At 39.4% G+C, this 18,877-nt stretch overlaps 1 protein-coding gene across 2 annotated transcripts; it reads right to left on the bottom strand.

Moving 5' to 3' along the window:
- Positions 1–638: 638 nt before the first annotated feature.
- fbxo15 (F-box protein 15) lies at positions 639–18,369 on the bottom strand. 2 transcript variants are annotated; one of them, XM_088282806.1, is made up of 9 exons: positions 17,847–18,369; positions 17,425–17,529; positions 16,243–16,470; positions 13,482–13,676; positions 13,263–13,392; positions 11,958–12,040; positions 11,416–11,561; positions 11,042–11,166; positions 639–851 (listed from the first exon to the last, which is right to left on the bottom strand). In XM_088282806.1, exons 1-9 carry the CDS (start codon positions 17,921–17,923, stop codon positions 795–797), a joined length of 1,146 nt encoding a protein of 381 aa, XP_088138932.1. In that variant the 5' UTR covers positions 17,924–18,369; the 3' UTR covers positions 639–794. The 2 variants fall into 2 exon arrangements, with proteins under 2 accessions (XP_088138932.1, XP_088138930.1); XM_088282804.1 differs by lacking the exon at positions 639–851 and adding an exon at positions 9,360–10,126.
- Between the last annotated feature and the right edge of the window lie 508 nt (positions 18,370–18,877).

Here is an 18,877-nt window from a genome sequence, read left to right on the forward strand (position 1 = left end):
AATCAAAGATGGGCAGACTTTTTTCATAACGGTCTTATATAGGACCACTATCGCACATAACCGTGTGGCTTTTTTGGGCTCACTTTTGATTCTTAACTTCAGGAAAATGTATCATAGGTTACCGTGGCAAATGACTTGACAAGCTCCTAATCAGAAGTGCTATTTCCAAATCCCATATTGTGATTTTCATGGCAGTCAAATTTCAAAATGGTTTTAAATGTCCATCAAGTGTATACAAACCGAGTAATTATTAGTTATTCATTTAATATGTTCATTATTGCAGTTGTATTTCAGAGTGGAATGGAGCTAATATATGATATATATATAACTAATATATAAAAAATATATATATAACTAAAATATGAGATGAAGGCTTTCAGTACGACTTGAGCGTGAATTTCAACGAGAATAATAAACATACAGTAGGGTTAAATTAATATATCTCTGACTCGTCATCAAATAATAATAATAATAATAAAATATTATTATTATTATTATTAATGATGATAATAATAATAATAATAATGCATCAGTATAGAGGATCACCTCATGAGGGTAAAAATATTAATTTAAGTATTGTATCTATTAGTGCCCTACTAAAGTAAATATTGACTTTCTTATCACTAGACTCCCAGGTAAATCTCACTAATCAGTTCACTCGTCCTCCTATTTCTTCATCCTGGAAGTGCAGCGCAAATGTTATCATTGGGCTCTCATCAGCAAGTTTTTCTTCATCATCCTGTTTATCATATCTTCACTTGACGCTTCATTGGCGTGGCGCTGCGTCTGTCATTTCACGCTGGGATGCCTCTTGTCAGCCTGGAATCAGAGAGGATTAATTCTCCGTCACCCTGCAGGAGGAGGAGATGAGCATCTCGTCAGATAGTTGGCATCCATTAAAACAAATTTCAACGAGAGACTTGCGAAGTGCACTATGACGGCATTGCTAAACTTTCAACATGAGGCTAAACTCGATACAGATTATATTCCAATATATATCAGGGGTCTTCAATGCTGTACCGCGAGGTCTGCTGTTTTCCATCCCTCCCTGCCGCAAAGGACCTGATTCAAATCATCAGAATCGGGATACACCTTCTGCAGACCTTGCTGATTATCCAATCGTGGATTGTGTTAACTTAATCTCCAGCCTCCGCCTCAAATTCTTCTCCATGGAAACATTGGACTCCTCCTGTAAACTTCTTATCCCCATGAAAATTAAATTAAATCTTCATGAATTGGTGATAAGAATTCACTAGATCAAATATCAAAGATATTGCCAAAGGAAAAGTTGCGAGATGCATGCAAACAAGACAATTAGCCAAGAAAGATAAAAAAAAATCACGGAATGATTTTCTTGTAATTGCTTATCAGTGTTGCAAGGCGTGTCAACCGGCCGTCTTTATTAACAATGTCAAGGCAGCAAGGTAACATTATTAAATAAAGATCCAGCGATCAATATCATTCATTGTAAAACCAGGCGAAGAGGATGGCTGCTGGAGAAATACAGATAATATTTCAGAGAGCAGTTTTTCCCCGTCAGACTTCGAGCAGCCACGCAGCCCCCTCAGGTGTTCAAGGTTATCCGCGAGTCCGTCAAGCAACATTTTCCACAACATAACTGGCAGATTGGTCTGAATGTTTGTGTGTTTTGTTATCTGGATCCTGACATCAGGACTGCTGCATTAAACATCTGTCAAATCTCCTCCTCCTGAGATAGCACAACTCTTTTGCACATCTGCACGTTGTAACGCCTCGGGGATTTACTGACAGTCATTTTCGCACCTTTTACCAGCCGACCGCAATCGGCAAAACATGGAAATGTTTTACACAAGCCACCCGAGTATTGCACTCTCAACGTTGTAATAGATTTCATGATGGTTTATTTATCTAAAATAATGTTCAATGTGTGTGGAAAGCCAAACATGCACAAAGTTTTTAGGACCACCTGAAAACGCTTGACTCTTGGTACCGCTCTCATGACCAGCAGTAAAATAGGAGGCATAAGTGTTCATAAAAAAATAGACAGTTTAAACATTTAAGGCAGCCTTTAAATATACATAAAAAAATTTATTTAATGACTGGATGAAAATATATTACACACAAAATTTTAATAATAGTTCAGTACTGTACCACACTTGAGGAATCATTGTCCTACACACGGCATAAAGGACCCCCCCCCCCAAAAAAAAAAATTAAATGCCATCCTAACATTAGACAGTCTGGCCACATTATTAAGCGCACCTCCATTTACACCAGGCGTGGGCAAACTACGGCACGGGGGCCACATGTGGCCCGTTAAACAATTCAATCCGGTCCGCTAAACTTGAAAAAAATTAAATGAATAAATGTTGTTAATGTTTAATTTTCTAAATACTGTGGTGTGTCAAAGACAAATATATTGTTGTAATGCTTTTGTTCACTTTCATTTAAAATTAAATGTATTTTATTTCTCAGATGAGGTGAGGTTACCTAAACCCTCCATCCATGTGCTCCTGGCCCGGCCGCTTTGTCAAATTTTAGATCCCATTGTGGCCTGCCAATCAAAACATTTGCCCACCCCTGACTTACAAAACACTATCAAGCTGATTTTTGGGACCAATCGCAACAAAATGTGGGAGGACAAACCCGCAGAAAACCCACACGAGCACAAAGCCAACCCGGAAAAATGGATTTGACAACCGCGTAAAACACCTTTGGTATAGACATGACATCATTGATATCTGGATGAATGGCCATCAACACCCCTAAGCAGCACATGCCACCTCTCTCTTAAAAAGGTGACTCTTCCAAAAGTTCATAATTTGTATAAACCCGAAGGTGAAATAAATACAAAGCAATGATATTAACTCAATGAGATTGTACTTCGGCTAAATAACTTTCTTGTCAGTGAACACTTTAAAAGACGTTTATTTAGCCACGTAGGATTTTGGGTTTTTTTTTCACTTTACTTCCCGCGGGAGATTAACTAAAGGTTCAACTGTAGGACGCTCTCTAAAGCTGGAGGAACACTTGAACAGCTGCTTGACGTGCTGCCAGAAACAAATTGGGGAGGCTGCACCGCCTCTCCTTTACGTCGCAGCGCATGTAACTTTGTGCACGAACTTCATTTTCATAATAATACCTTCAACTCAGGTTCTGTTATGTTTTCGAGGGCGTCTCCATTTTTGTGTTGCAATGCAGTGTAAATCTTTGATGAGATCCAATGATCCACACTGGCTGCCTTCCCTTGTTAAGACTTATAAGATCAAACTTACAAACAAATCCCATGAGACATGTTCTCGCTGCTGTTAATCATTTCATGTAAAACCTCTGCCTGCTGCGCCATTTCCTCTTATCTCTGTACCAAGAACCAATCGTTGATTAGCAACGAGCAGTTTAAACTAAACGTGGTTCTTGTTCTTGTTTTTTTTTTGGTTTCGTATTTAGTTTCATGTTTTTTCTTTGTCATGTTTGTTGTGTCCACCTGTGTACGTCTACCTAAGCACCAGTGTTAACCAATCAGGTCCTTGCAACCCTTTGTGTCTTGTCCAGGTGCTCCTTGTTGTCTCGTTAATTTGTTGATATTTAGTTGCTCGTTTCCTCGCAGTTCTTGTCGGTGCATTGTCCCTGTCATGTTCATGTCCACGTCAGTTGTGCTGCCTGTCTCGCATTTTCAAGTTAAGTCTTTGTGTTTCTTGCTCCTTGTTGCTTTGTGCTTTTGGTATTTTAGTTTATTCCTCCTGCCTCGCTTCCCTGCCTTTGGGTCCTCTTCTTCCTCAACCTCCACGAACATCCTGACTGACATGGACCAATCATCAATTTTAAAAAAATGCATCTGAAATTTGATACAATGAGCACTTTCTAGTCCAAACTGCAGAATCGATTTCAGCTACTTCAAACATTTTATGACCAGATACAAAACAAAGACGTAGACATCCTCAAATCACCAGAGCTGGGAACTTGACCGTTTTTTTGATGTTCAATCCCGAGCCCTCCTGCATGCTTTCTCGGTACCAAGCAGGCCATTGACCCTCCAGCCTTATCCATAAAAATTGTTGGACCCTGTTCCGGCCAAATATCATTGTTTGTGTAAGAAAAAACATGAGACAGGAGCGTGCAATGAAGCGTGCCGATATTTCCTTATTCTGACATCGCTTAACCCACGTCTCCCACCTGTTACTGGGGCATACCATGCCGGGAGGGGGGGTACTAAAATCCCAATAATCATTAGCTTGCTAATTATTCTATTCAAATCCGCTTACCTTATTATGGGTTTATTATGGTAACTGTTTCGTCAAACCAAACTGGGTTGACTTCCCCGTTGTTCTCTCTGTCTGTGGTATTGCGTCCCATAACCCCTCCTGTAATGGTATGCCCCAGTAGCAGGCGGGAGGCACGGATTACGTAATGTCAGAATAAAGAAATACAGGGACACTGCTGTCTCACGTCTCTTCATAAAAAAACAGTTGGTAGTGGCGCTTTTGGGTAGGTCGAGGGCCATCACACGCACGAGGGCTGATTCGTGGGCCGGACTAAAATCCACCTCTGGCCTTTGTTAATCAAACCCTTTTTTAAAATTGGTCAGCCCCCAAAATGGGTGTCTGGCCGGGCTCCGGGACGGACCGCCCAGCTCTGCAAATCACCAAACAAGAGTTTGATGACATTCAGCTGACAATTGGTCCAATTCAATAATCTTTGGAAGATTTAAATTGATTGAAAAGTAAATTTAAAAACAATAGAAACATTGAGCATTTCTCGAATCGACATTCAAGAGAGCTGGACAAGTGTGCCAATCCAAGGTTTAGCTCGGTGCCTTCAGGAGTGACTGCAATTCATTGATTTCTTTAATCACTTTAAGGTAATTATTCAGGACTACTCTGAATGAGCCCCTATGGGGGGGGGGGGGCGAGGTGGTGGCAGGACGGGACGCTTTCTGTCATCAGACCACAGCTCCTCCGTGATATATGCTCTGCGGGAACACTGCAAGTGAAAGCTTTCACTCGACACATTATAATGGGCACAGAGGAACAGATTTTAATGCAACAGAGCAGAGGGCCTGCATATATTACCACAGCCTTTTATATTTTACACGTGTGCTCGTCTTCCAACCTTATTCTTCTATGTCCGCGGAATAGTTTTGTGGAGATAGCGTACCCTCCACCTGGGATTTGGAGGTGATGTCAGGCTCCAATTACATTTTACAAAGTTGATCTGAATGATCTTGAAACGGCAATAGACCTTGGAGGAGAGAAGAATGTAAGGGGTAGAATTCAACAACAACACATTAGTGATGTCACTCTCTGGACATAATAAACCTCCATAGCTCCACATAAGACGATTAGATACGATTCTTGAGACATGGTCTACAAAACTATTCAAGGAATAGGAAGGAGGGGATTACGATTCGAGTCGATATATCGTTTTGTGATATTAAAATGCAACGTGTAAAATCTCTCTAGCAATATTAATTAAATCAAAGCTGCAACAAATCATCAGCAAGATCAAACTGATTTATATCTGGTGTATATCTCTCATAAAAGACGATTTAATACATACAGCATCTCGATACAAGGGGTGTGATACGATTTATGGATGTTACGATTTTAAAATTTGATGATTCGACTGATGGGGAAAAATTAAAGCAACTGGCTTGACTGGCCAAATGCTTTTATAGGGGAGGGTTAGGGGAGCCCACTAACGGCAATAATAATAATAATAATGCATGTTTGGTTAGACGGTTGTGAAATAGCATTTCAAATATAAGCGATAGTCACTCCTCAGTAACCGAAGGTGATTTTGAGATGAGGTTGCGCTGCTCAAACTGTCACAAGAGGCGTGCAGCATCATTTCCTCTGACATATCTGAAATTAGTTTCAAACGACCCGTGCGTAAACAGAACCAGGTTGACATTTTGTTGCGCCGTACGCAGGGAAGGCTTACACCATAAAGGACACACACTGAGAGTTGATAAGTGGCGTTGGAAAAACAACAAAAACTTTGTAACCCTGGTTTCATAGGGACAAACGTGATTTGCAGTTCAAAGGATGAGTTGTCTCGAATATGTGAAGGACATTCAGGACTTTTAGTGACTGATTATAATTTCAAGGAGGGCGTCCAGATTTAGAGACGTTCTAAAAAGTCAACACACCTCTGTTCAAATGCCAGACAAACATAAATTATTTTGAAAATTGTTGGACCATGGTAATGAGCAGTGTTGTGTTCGTGCCTAACATACTTTTTGGATTTATTAAGGTCAACCGTAGTTTTTTCGGACCACGTGTTTGGAAGAAAATGTTGGCAAATATATTTTAAAATGAGACTTGTTGGAAACCACAATAAAAATGGTGTGTAACACAATCAATGTTTTTTTTTTTTTTAAGTACAAGAAAGCAAAAAGGAAATTGCATCCCAGGTGCACAGGTCATTAATAAGGGAACCAAAACATCAGTCCAGGCCCACAATGCGTAACTAACATTTGTATCATATAATCGTAACTGTTTCCTTTTGTGTTGTCCTTGCAAAATGTCACTTTCCTAACCTGTTTTTGTATTGTAAGGATGTATTTAGGCGTTTAATAAATGTAAACACAGCAATATCCAATAAGTTACCATATTTTCCGGACTATAAGGTGCAACTGCATATAAGCCGCAGCAACTCTTTTTTTTCAAAAATAAATCAATTATATACAAACCGCACCAAACAATAACTCGCAGTTTTTCATGTTGAAAAAATTTGTTGTTTACTGCATGTGCAGAAGGATTTTGTACTGTGAATGCACATAAAGGTCCATAAACAGTGCCTTTTAACACAGCAACTACTTTGCTAATTAAAACAGAACAGACCCAAGAGAATTTTTTTTCTTAACTATAGAGCGCCCCTACCGGTGAAAGAAAAATCCATAGAAAAACTGCACCGTTGTATTAGCCGCGTGGTTCAAAATCTAGGAAAAAAGTAGTGGCTTATAGTCCGGAAAATATGGTACTTGAAAGTACAAAAGTAACTCAAATGTACACAAATTAAAATTGTGTTCTTATGTGCAGCCCAAGCGCAAACCACAGTTAGCTACAACATCAGATATGATTTTTTTTTGCCCGCAATTGAGCTTACCCTGCAACAATTTCTACAATACTTACTCAGTTCAATGAGGCATTCCTTATGAGGAAACATAAGCTTGTCCTATAAGAACTGGATTGTACACCAATGCATCGTGTCCCAAATCATTTTCAGGGTAGCTGCCTCATGCCACATAACAAGAAAGACATAAATGATTTTATGTTGTGAAAATTGCATGCAATCGAGCACCCGTGTTCTCTGAAATGCTGCAAATTGTTTGTTGTGTTTTAACGGCTGCATCTTTGCAATGACTGAAGAACCTTGACAGAGCATATTGTGCACTGCTGAGGTGGCAAAGGCCACACGGGGTGCTGCTGGATTCACAGGAACGGGTATACGGGTATAGGACATGCGTGGAAAGAAAAGCACAACTGGCAAAAAGCCCCATGACATTGATGAATGCTGTCCTCTAAGTGTTAGCTAAAATTATCAGATGAGACGCGGCGCGTGTTCCAATTCACAAGGTTGATATAACGTCAGCAGAGGTGGACATGCATGAGAATATACGCCAATCGCAAAAAGTCATTTGTCTTTCTATGAAGGTCTACCCACGTGGATAAACCGAACGCCCCATGATAACATCTTTGCAGACATTGGAACCATAAAACCTGCAAGCATACGGATAACATAGCCGGTTCATTTTGGTTGGATATCTGAACACGAGCTTGGGCAATCACTCAAAATTAAGCTTGAGATAAAATTATTGTTTGATATTTAGGGTTCTTGCTGAAAATAGTCTTTAAAGTAGAAATAAATATGAAGATATAATCTCGTCATAACAGTCTGGGAAGCTGACATATTTTGTCCTTGGATGTTTTTAAAAAGCTGACATTGTAAAACCAAAATAAAATAGCAACGCATGAGCATTCTATCTATCCGTTCGTCCATCCCAAATGTGCTATTGCTTTTTGCACAAACCTAAAGTGACAGCCACAACCACAAGGAGCTTTACTGCCCTCTTGTGGTCACTTTCATCTTCTTCCTACTGTGCAAATAATGAGTTCAATTAAAATTATTGGAAAAAAAAAGTAAAATCCAGCCATCCATTTTCCATACTGTTCCAACTAACTTGATATGCACGTTATTCTATGTCAGTGATGGACAATCAAGCTTCTTATCTCAATGTCCAGCTCAATAAGTGTATGTTGACAGAGTGACAAATCACGAAACGACTTTTAGCAATTACTATTTATCATTATTTCGAGTTATTTGCTTTTCTCTGCTGCTGCTTTCACAAGCGTAGGAAAAATTATTTCTTGTGTGTGATGGAAAATAATTGACGATTCATCTCACTTAACTGACAGAAATGAGTAATTGTGAAGCACACACCACGTGACCATGATTCATCATCATGAAAACACGATGACTCAGCAACTTTCAAGTCATTTGGCGGGTTTCCGACGAAATTTTAAAATGGCTCGATGCCAGAAATCCTGTACATATTTTCATTTGCTTTAGCCACTTATGGGTGGGTGGATATTTAAAAAATGACATCACTAATGGGTGTTGTATAAAAGATGGCCTCGTGATGGTGAGATGATTACACGATAGAAGTGGGTCAGATAGAGGGGGTGTTAAAAGAGGTGCGGATGATTGAGTGATCAATGGTGGGGATACTGTATGAGCAATGCTTTTGTGTCCCTCTTAAAATTGAATTTTAAATGTCATGGTTAGTATTATACAACACAATTCCTGATTATTTGAATCAGGAACTCATAGAAACCCTTTTCTCGTTACTTGATGTCGACATGTTAATATCTCACCGTTCTGCTCGTTTTCGCATCAGTTTTAGTCAATATGAACATTTATTTCACTTCTTGAAACCACAGCAAAGCACATTTTATTTAAAGAAAACAAGAAAGGTTTGATTTGCATAATACCTTGAAATCTTTTGAGGCAAATGATAAAAAAATGCTGCATTCAATTCAGATTAATGTACATTTAATTTAATTTATTTTGATTTTTTTTTTACATTTACAGTACCAAAGTCGGGCTTTTATGTCCAATTGTGATTGAAAAATATTGTTCGACATTTTTAATTGAAAGGGGAATTGCAACCAGTCCAGAGTGTACTCAAAAATGGACAGGAAGGCTTTCTGTATGTTCTTAACTTCTACTTCCACATCTTAAACCTCGCGGAGGTTTGCATGCAAGTAGCGCCACTTCCAATTATGCAATCTTGACTTTGAGTTTCTTTGAGAACAAAGAGTTGAGATAGAATCAACAACACCGCTGCTGGTTGCAGACTTGAAGGTCATTCCATTTTATTCCTCAGTTGCCTCAAATGTTGATCACTTAAGTGTGCACGCAATACACAATTCGATTTAATGCTACAAATGTTATTACGCATTAATTAATGGAACACATATGAGAAATGAAAACTAAACGTTTGGGACTTGATATTCCTCATAGACAGTCATGTCACAATCTAATTTTTTTCCCAAACTCGCTGATCACTAATCAAACCCAAAAACCTTCCCTCATGAGCACCATAGTGAATTAAAAGCTGACTAGATGAAGTTCAGATACGGTGAAGCAAGTATTTTTGGCTCATTTCCATCAAGTATTTTGGAGCCAACATTGGAGAATCAGCATTTTTTTCCCCCCAATGTGAGCATGAAACGGGAAGGGAAAGTATCCCATTATGTAGAAAACCGCTCTGTGCGTCTGCTCACTCCACCATTAAATTCTATTGGACTGCTCAGTATGTGGACATCTGTGATTTCATAAAGAAAGGTCAATCCGACTGATGTCAAGCAGTAAATGTTCAGTATTCTTTCCTGAAGTACTTGTTGACTTTGCAGGTTGTCACATAAACGACCAAGCTGACGAGGAGAAACTGCTTCTGTTGCTCCACCTGCACAAATTTCATCAAAACCTGACCCTCGGAGTCCTGATAGTGGATGAGGAAGTATTTTGTGGTATAGAAAAGTGAAAATGGAATATCCAGGGGCTTCATGGCAACTGGTGAGCTGACACACCAAAAGGGTTTGTTGAACTCATCAAGAAGAGTGAAAGTCATGATACAGCGATTCTGATGAAGACAAGACAGAAGAAAATGTGATTGAGCGCAAATGAAGTAAGCAAGTTTTTTTATTGCCCATTTCTGAAATGCATAACTAAGCAAGCCGTTAAACATTTTAATCCGGCCCGCTCAACTTGGAAAATAAATTAAATGAATAAACCTTGTTAACGTTTTATTTTCAAAATACTGTGGTTTTTCAAAGACATATATATTGTAGTAAGGCTTTTGTTCACTTTCATTTAAAATAAGATCTCTATCCATCTACTCCTGGACCGGCCCCTCTGTCAAATTTTAGAACCCATTGTGGCCCGCCAATCAAAAAGTTTGCCCACTCCTGCCCTAGATGATACAATAGGCATACTACCTAAAAGAATTTGAGCCATATTGTACAATAGAGTTGGCACATCCAATAAATGGATGCCCTTACTTGAATAATGGATCTCGATATGTTCAGGTAAATAATATAGAATCCAACCTATTAAAGGTGACTTATGAGGTGCCTCAAGGGTCTGTAATAGGCTCTAAGTTGTTCACATTATATATAATGATATATGCAATGTTTCTAGAAATATCAAGTATGTAAAATTTGCAGATGATACTGCTCCTTGCTGGGCTTAAAACCTTGAATGGCCCCTGAATACTTTTCAGTTGAATACACTGAAAACCTGGTTTGAAGTGTTAGTTTGATTTCAGCATTGAACACTGAAAAACACAGGTAACAATTTTAACATAATTCCCAAATGGGTATTTATATCATCTGAGGTCTCTCCCTTAAAATGCAATGAAGTAAATAAATGTCCTCCATCTCTATATCCGGAACTACGGTTATCCCATTTGAAAGTTTGATCATCTTTGATATTTCTACCAATTAGTGAGAGATCAAATCCACACAGTGAAAAAGTCTTATAACAGGGTAAGTGGTACCTTTATTTCGCCTCGCAGGGCCGCACACCTCCAGGGCAGAGTGACATTTTCTGACAAAGGTATGTGCTCTGAAAAGCAGGAGTCATTAATGGCTGTAAGTTGGATATGGCCGTCACAGATCTGATCTGAAAGACATCATTTTAGAGGATGTTCACAACCAACAGATTTTTTTTATTTGGTCTTGTAATATTTCACAAATCAGCAGTGAAAAAGAAAATATAAATTTAACATACTGACTATAAATACTAACTTGAGATAAAAAAACACTTTAATTTATTATACTAATCACAAAAATGAGTATTATATTATCACTACATAAAAGTTTAACAGCTAAAGTTATACTATGCATATAATAGAATTTGTAAAAAGATCACCTTTTCGGCAGAATAATTTAGAGAAACTTCCAGACTCGATCTCACATTCAGTGCTGTGGAGGACTATGTGTAGCTGGTATCCATGGAGACCATAATCAGGGTCGATGTCATCAAATGGGGCTTTTACCACAGGCTCCACATAGGGACTATTGAAATGAAAATCACATGATAGATTAAACATGTTCTCCAATATAGCCACTAGAGGGAGCTACGCGCACATTTATGAGGAGTTATAATATGCCGTCGGAAAAGAATGATTTTTTTTAAACATGGTACCTCCCTTTTTAACGGGATTACCAACTTTCAATCAATTCTATTTTGTCTTTTTTTAAATTATTATTATTATTTATACATTAATTCCTCACTTGTCAGAGAGGGGAAAACGCCAGAATGTTGACAAGATAACAACCATCCATAGTGGCAGTGGAAGTGCCAGTGACGCATCACCAAGCAGATCACCTCGGGAATAAATGCTGTCACTTGCGTTTGCTGGTGACACACTTTTGAATGTTTGAACATGTGCAGGAGAGGTGTAGCCCAACCTAAAAGATGATCCCAGTGTACTCCTCTCCAGCAACTTATAGAAGTGGATGGTGAAGGTGACAAAGGCAACGCTGCGTCGGTCCTGTGAATAGAAGACTCAAATCAGCATTATTAAATTGTTCTTTTGTTTCTTTTTCACTAATCACTAATACAGTGGAACCTCGGTTCTCGAACGACTCTCAGTTCGAACAAATCGGAGTCCGAACAAAAAATTCGAGAAATTCTTGCTTCGTAGTTCGAACAAAAATCGGAGTTCGAACGCCGGTACGACGCGTGAGTGCGTATGCGAGGGTGGGATGCTGAGCGGCCAATTGACCAATTGTTGTCGCGTGCGGACGTGCTACGTGCTGCGAAGTGTTTTAGCCCCTAATCATGCCTCCAAAGAAGGTCAGCGCAAGCAACAAAGCTGCTACTAGCGAAAAAAGAAAAGTAGTGCGTACAACTATTGCATTTAATTCGGTGTTCGAACAAATCGCTTTTCGAACAGGGTTCTGGAACGGATTATGGTCGAGAACCGAGGTTCCACTGTAGTCGTAATTGAGCTACCTAAAACTTTAAGGATATCGCTTACATTTAGATTCCGCCTAAAAACATGAATCTGAGTTGAGTCAGGTCAAATGTATGCGCTTGTTTTGCTAACTGTGCAACACGAGCAAAGTTTCCAACTTTCAGGAGTGATCCGATTATAACTTTAACACATCCTGCCAAAGCTGTTTTAATTTAGCTTTTTCCTGTGTTGCTGTTCTATCTAAAAGGTACTGACATGGTATAATGGGGGTGAGAAAGCACCCACACAACTGCCCAGCTTCATAGTGTTCGAGACAAGTGAAAGGAAAAAAAAAAAAAAGAACAGAAAGCCGGAAAAGGGGGTGTGATATCGTTAACACCCAGAAATTCACTTCCTGGTCCTGTTGCGTTGAAAGCAATTTTCACTGTCAGGCGAGTGAGTATATGAAAAGTCACACATGCTGGAGCTTATCTGACTGCAAAATTGCGTTTTGGCTGCGTGAAGGTAAAGGCTATTGCTGTACAGTAATATTCCGCATTGCTTGGTTCTTTGTGAGAAGCACAAGCTGATAACGGCCAAGTGGAATTTTGCGGAAATTTTGGTGGAAGAGGCCACAGTTCCCAACCGATCCTTTCTCTCAAAATATGCAATTTGAGTTCAAAGCAAGAAGCTTGTGTTTTAGAAGGACTGATGGGCTGATCCTACTTGTTGCTGTCCGAGCAGTCGCAGTTTTCCACCAAGCCGAACCAATTCAACCGATAAATACAAATTGGCTCAGTAATAAAATAATAATTACCTTCCACAGCCCCATGATGATGTCAGGCCTTAATAGCTTCAGTTCAACTAGTTGGTCCTGGCCATAGTCCCGCATGCTTTTGCTCACACTCTCCATGTCCACCACATCCATGAGGGACCTCCAGCCAGGTCTGTCAGAACAAGAAAAAGATAATTTCACAGTGAAGAAGAGATGCGCTGAAGCGACAGTTGGCTCGGGTTGGAGTGTTGACCGTCTTACGCCTTGAGTCCGGGGCAGCTGAGGGGGACTCTGCTGATGCCGTGGAGCTGAATGGTGGAAATTTGATGGAGGTCGGGCCAATGGATTCCATCCCAACACAGCACCGCTGAGGTCTCAAAGAACTGGACCCAGTTGAGATCGTACGTGGCTTCATTTTTGGATTTGTCGATGACTGTCAGCTCCCAGGTTATGTTTCTAGTAGGCCATGAACATGCATGATGAATAAGATTAGCCTTATCTGAAAAGTGGCTATCTGGCGTGTCCAGTTTAATTTTAATTTTTTTTTTCAGTCTCCCTTTGAAAGATTTGACAAGACAGGCACGGCGGATTCTTTTCCTTCTGATTATTACACACACATACAAAAACATTCACACGCTACCTCACAGGCTTGCTCACTTTTTAAGTAGCAGTGGCAGTCATTGCAGTGGTTGTAGAAATAGCAAGAGTAGAAAACAAAAAATATTAAAAATAGAGTCCAAAAAAAAAGTCTTACTATGTATAAATAAACTGGCACTCCCTTCCTTGTAATAACACAAATAAAACAGCAGCGTAAACTGCGGGAAAGTTGGACTGCATGCTGGGAGGCAAAGACCAATTTAAAATGTAAGACCATATTGATGAAATTTAAGACCCTCATTTACGAAATGTTATTAATATGAACGGGAAATATGAATGACTATTGAAATACACGCTATTACATGATGATTATCAAGTTTCAAATGATAAGTTTGATTTTTTTTTCCTGGAGTCGCAGCAATACACTTCTGTAAAGATGGTCTTCGTTCTGAAAAAAAAAAATTTAATGGAATGAAAAAGAAAAGCAAAATGACCAAGTACGCTATCTTTTCTATTAATACTTATTTTTTCATTTATGTTTTTAATATTATTGAATATTTATTGATCATCGTAACTTCAGTACTTAAATTGGGTTTAATCATTTTTTTCTTGGCTTATACTTCAGTCTCTTAAAAAGAAAAACAAATCTTTGAAAGTCTTCATAATTTTTTTCCCCCTGTTTAGTGCAGCTTTGTAATTTTTGTAATAATTTTTCATCCCAAATAGCTTAATGTAAAGTGCAGTGAAAAGGGAGAGGTCTAATTTAACTGAGAGGTGGTCATTTGTTTGGTAGTACATTTTATACTCACCAAACTAAGAGCTTAATGGCTATTCGGTTTGCTTTATCAGCAGTCGACGGATTTCAGTGAAGTTGCTAATGGAATAAAATACAATAACGACGCCAAACTCCACCTGCTCTGATGGATTTCTTGGTCTAATTCAGTCTAAACTGAGACTCGGGACTTGTCCCTATTGTGATTTAGCTTGTGCCTCGCTGAGGGAGGAACAAAAGCAAAAACTGGAGCAGCCTGAGAGGACTGGGATGACTATGGGGATTTGGCCCGCCATTGTCTGTGTGTGTGATGTCTTCTGAAATGCTTATTAGCAAGGTAAACCGCACGCTCCTGAGTGTCTCAAACAGACAAACCCCCACAGGGGAGTGTCTGACTTGGTGGGGAAAGAAGAGGGAGAAAGTACTGTATGTGTTCTAGATGAGAGGTCGGGAGGGGGCGAGGGTAAGTAATTTATTTCAACAATTCAGACAGCCTCGGCGAGGAAAATACTTATTTCCACTTCCCTTTTGTACCGCCACGAATGGACGATGGAAGTCAAAATGGAGCGGCTTACGGACTCTAATCAGCGGTTGTAAGAATCCAGCAGAGAGTTGGGGGGAGGCGGTGAGGGAGGAGGCTGGAATACATCTGAGCAGGCATCACATCCAGACCGAGCCTAAGTCGCTCGCTGCACTAAATAGGGAAATAATTCACTTTCAACGTAACGAGATTAAAATTTGTTACTGGTTCTACAAATGATAATCCCAAATAGTTTAACCCTAATCAACGTGTAAGGACAAAGTTGTATTGGATCTGAATCAGAAAAAAAAAGAAACATTGTATATTATACACGCATAGTAGACGATCTATTCCGTTTTTTTAAATTCAATCATTTCAATTGTGAAACAGTAGTTTAATTAAATTGGGCTTTGTGACTAGAATTCTTGCTCCAACCTGGAGAAATAACCTGAAAGTATAAAGATTGAAATATGTGTGCTGAAAAGAATACAAAAGGCACTAATTCCACAATTAATTTAAAAGTTCAAAAGTGAGCGGAGAAACCGGCTGAAGGTTTGAGTCAAAGCAGGTGTAGTCGCTGAATTATGTTATGATGAACTACATCTAAAAAAAATATTTTGGTTACGATAACTACCGTATTTTACGGACTATAACGCCCTCCGGAATAGAAATCGCCCCAGCCCAATAATGCATAATGTGGTAAATAAAAAGGAGTAAAAGTCACAGGGTAATGTTTTTACAAAATATTTGATCAAAAATATGTCCTCTTGGACTGCAAGTTATAACATTTATAAAAGAATTGTGAACAGGCTGAAAATGTGTAAAATAAGCTAACACTGAATGTTATTCAGCCACACCAAAAATAATTGGAAGGGAAAAAGTGTCCGCTATAAAAGGTGTGAGCTTTAGTCCGGAAAATATGGTCATATTAACAACGAAACATCTTTCATCTTTTTTCGCCACTGCTTTTGGATTTACAGTCGGCCATCTTCTCTCTTTACAAATAACTTCTTCCTCGGACTTCTCTCCTCACACTCACAGCTTGAACGACTTGTAAAGACGCTTGGAATAAACCAGACTATGAACTGGATTTGTGCCGATTTTGGCATACTGTACTCGGTACTCTGTCTTACCGAAGCATCTGAACTGTGCGACTGGGCAACCCGGTGTAACGGCTGATGACTCCAATGTGTGTTTTCCACTTCTTCCTATTCCACGCGCCCAGAGCTTTAAGGTAGCGCAGCTTCCAGTAACCCGAAGGTTGATCCTGAGCCTCCAATGAGCTCATCTCCAGCATCTCTCCAACCATTTTCATTGGCTTCTTGCTCAGTAGCCGCTTGTATATATTCCTCCATAATACCCTGCATTGGTTAGATTGGAAATAAAGGGAAATGTGTCAATGGGCATGTCAGAAGTTTAGTTCCTCTGGATAGAATATTGAATCACCTCTGGAAATCTTGACTTATTATGACGATTTTTAACACTGAATTTTTGTTAAAGAATTTGACGGGTGGTGAACAGGCATGATGTAAAATATTCGTATTACCAGTGATTAACTTATTTTTACACTTGTGACAAAGTTCAGCATGCTAAAAATGAACACTTCCTCATTGGTCATTACATTTAAGGGAGGGATTAAACATTTCTTTTTTAAGATTTTTGACTTTTTGCGGTAATATGAGTGTTACTTCAAACATTGCCGATACAGTGAATAATGCTTTTTCAATGGCTACTGAATTGTCCTGAATAGTTACATTTGGCTTATTTCATTTTGGAGAAAAAATGTCTCCTGGTCCTCCAAAATTGGCAATGGACAATTCGCATGCAGCACTTTGCGTTCCATATAGGGTGCAATGTGATAGTATCGTGGCATTATGAGAAACGCGTTAAAACCGAGTTGATGATGAACACAGCAGCATATCGCCTCATCTCCACCTCATCAACACAAAATATAATTAATTGAATCAATTCTTATTTTGAAGATGTGGAGTTAAGAAGATACTATATATTTAGATCTATTATGGTTCTTTGTCTTCACTTCTGAACGTTCCACTAACGCCAACAAACTGCTCAATATCTGAAATTGGCACTAAACTTGCAGTGATGCCAATGTCGTATACGGGAAATAGCCTACATCAAAATTATGATCTGAAGGGAGCTGGAGAGTTGAATTCTAATTATCTCTGCAAAGGTTCCCCCGACCCTGCTTTTTCGTTGCTAGGCTTTTACGATTGCATTTGAATCCTGAAATCCTTTTCAGAGTGGATTTGTAATATTGTGTCCTTCTAATGCGCAGTGTGTGTGATAATACCTACTCATCATTGGCAAGTTGATAGAAGGTCTTACTGACGTGGCTAACGCAGAGTAGTGTGCCAGCATCCAGGTAGGACAGGATCTTATTCTGGATTTCGTATGGCAGTCTACAAAAAGAGATTTCAGAACATCAAAACCAGGAAGAAGAAAAAAATGTTTTTTATGCCACTTGGTGTTCTTCCTGCTGTTCTTTTATGACTGGCAGTGTTATCATATCCCCATGACTGTATGAAATGAAGAAGTGAACTGCACAGAGGTAATACAATTCCACATGAGATGCATTCAATCAGTAGAACATTTACTTTGACAAGTTGACATAACTAAATGTACAATAAATTAGTAGGGGAATTTGTTATCGTTGGAAGAACAACTCAGAAGTCTCAATCAATTACAGACAATTCTTTGAGAAATATGACCATGTTACCTTTCTATAAAGTTGCCAACGGGTGCTCGAAAGAGTTTGTTAGCTCGTTGGGACTTCTTTGATTGTAATGCTAACATTTTGGCACCTGTATCGCCTACTAGGACGCAATGGATCTATAACTTTGACGGTGCGTAAATATTTTCGCGAGACACCACCTTCAAAACTTTGAACCGCGTCTTTATCAACTTAGAGATAAGAGAGAAACCTAGAAACCAAGAAACCAACGTCCCCACAACTGGCGTCCTGTCGCCATGGCAACACCTTTTAGGCGTTATTTAGGGCGCGTTCGGAAATATCCTCCGAGTGCGCACTAGTTAAATGCGTCAGGCCGTCTTGATGGAAAGAATTCAAGGAAAGGTTTAGAATATTGGTTGCGTTAACGTGGGGTGAGGTGATTTGCTCTGCCTCTTGTTCGGAAACGCGGCACGTTGCTTAAATTTGCAGTTCCGGTATTCCGAATGCACTTATAACCGAGTGCCGGTGGGCGTACAAGGCACCCAAAACGGATATGGTACGCGAGCGCGACAAGTAGAACAGGTGGAAGCGTTTCAAGTACCAGCTGGTGATTGGTTTAGAACATATAGGCCGCGTTCGGAAATGACTGGGGGCGGAGCGCACTTTGCTGCGCTGGAGTGCACGGACTTCGGGAAAATTTACAAACGTGCCCTTAATTAGCATTGGCCACAGACATTTCCTGGAGTGGTACTGACTTAGGATTTTAAAAAAGTTAGCACAAAATATGACAATTTGAAGCAAGAGCAATAGGCCTGCAAGCGGTCCTTTCGAAATAATTCCGTTCATACAAGGCAAAGCGCCGGAAGTATTCGTCTTGAAAAAAAACTGCAACTGAAGTTCATCGCGTGATGTTAATTGTGTGTAGGTAAGCTTTGAAAGTCTTCTATGTCGTGCAGTGCGTTAAATGCATACCCTAACTCTATGTATTTACATACAAAAATGTTTTTTTTGTCTATTATTGTCCAATATGACTTGAACAGTGTACAATGAATCGGGTTAGTTATTTGGCTGTTGGG

The sequence above is a fragment of the Idiotropiscis lumnitzeri genome, chromosome 19 (genome assembly GCF_059441095.1).
Source record: "Idiotropiscis lumnitzeri isolate Australia: NSW breed Sydney's pygmy pipehorse chromosome 19, RoL_Ilum_1.0, whole genome shotgun sequence".
Taxonomy (NCBI): Eukaryota; Metazoa; Chordata; class Actinopteri; order Syngnathiformes; family Syngnathidae; genus Idiotropiscis; species Idiotropiscis lumnitzeri.

Coding starts and splice junctions, on each gene's coding strand:
- fbxo15 (XM_088282804.1), bottom strand. CDS start 17,923: ATGTTAGCATTACAATCAAAGAAGTCCCAACGAGCTAACAAACTCTTT. Junction 16,471..17,424: donor TATCAACTTGCCAATGATGA/GTAGGTATTATC, acceptor TAACCAATGCAG/GGTATTATGGAGGAATATAT. Junction 13,393..13,481: donor AGCTGCCCCGGACTCAAGGC/GTAAGACGGTCA, acceptor TTGTTCTGACAG/ACCTGGCTGGAGGTCCCTCA.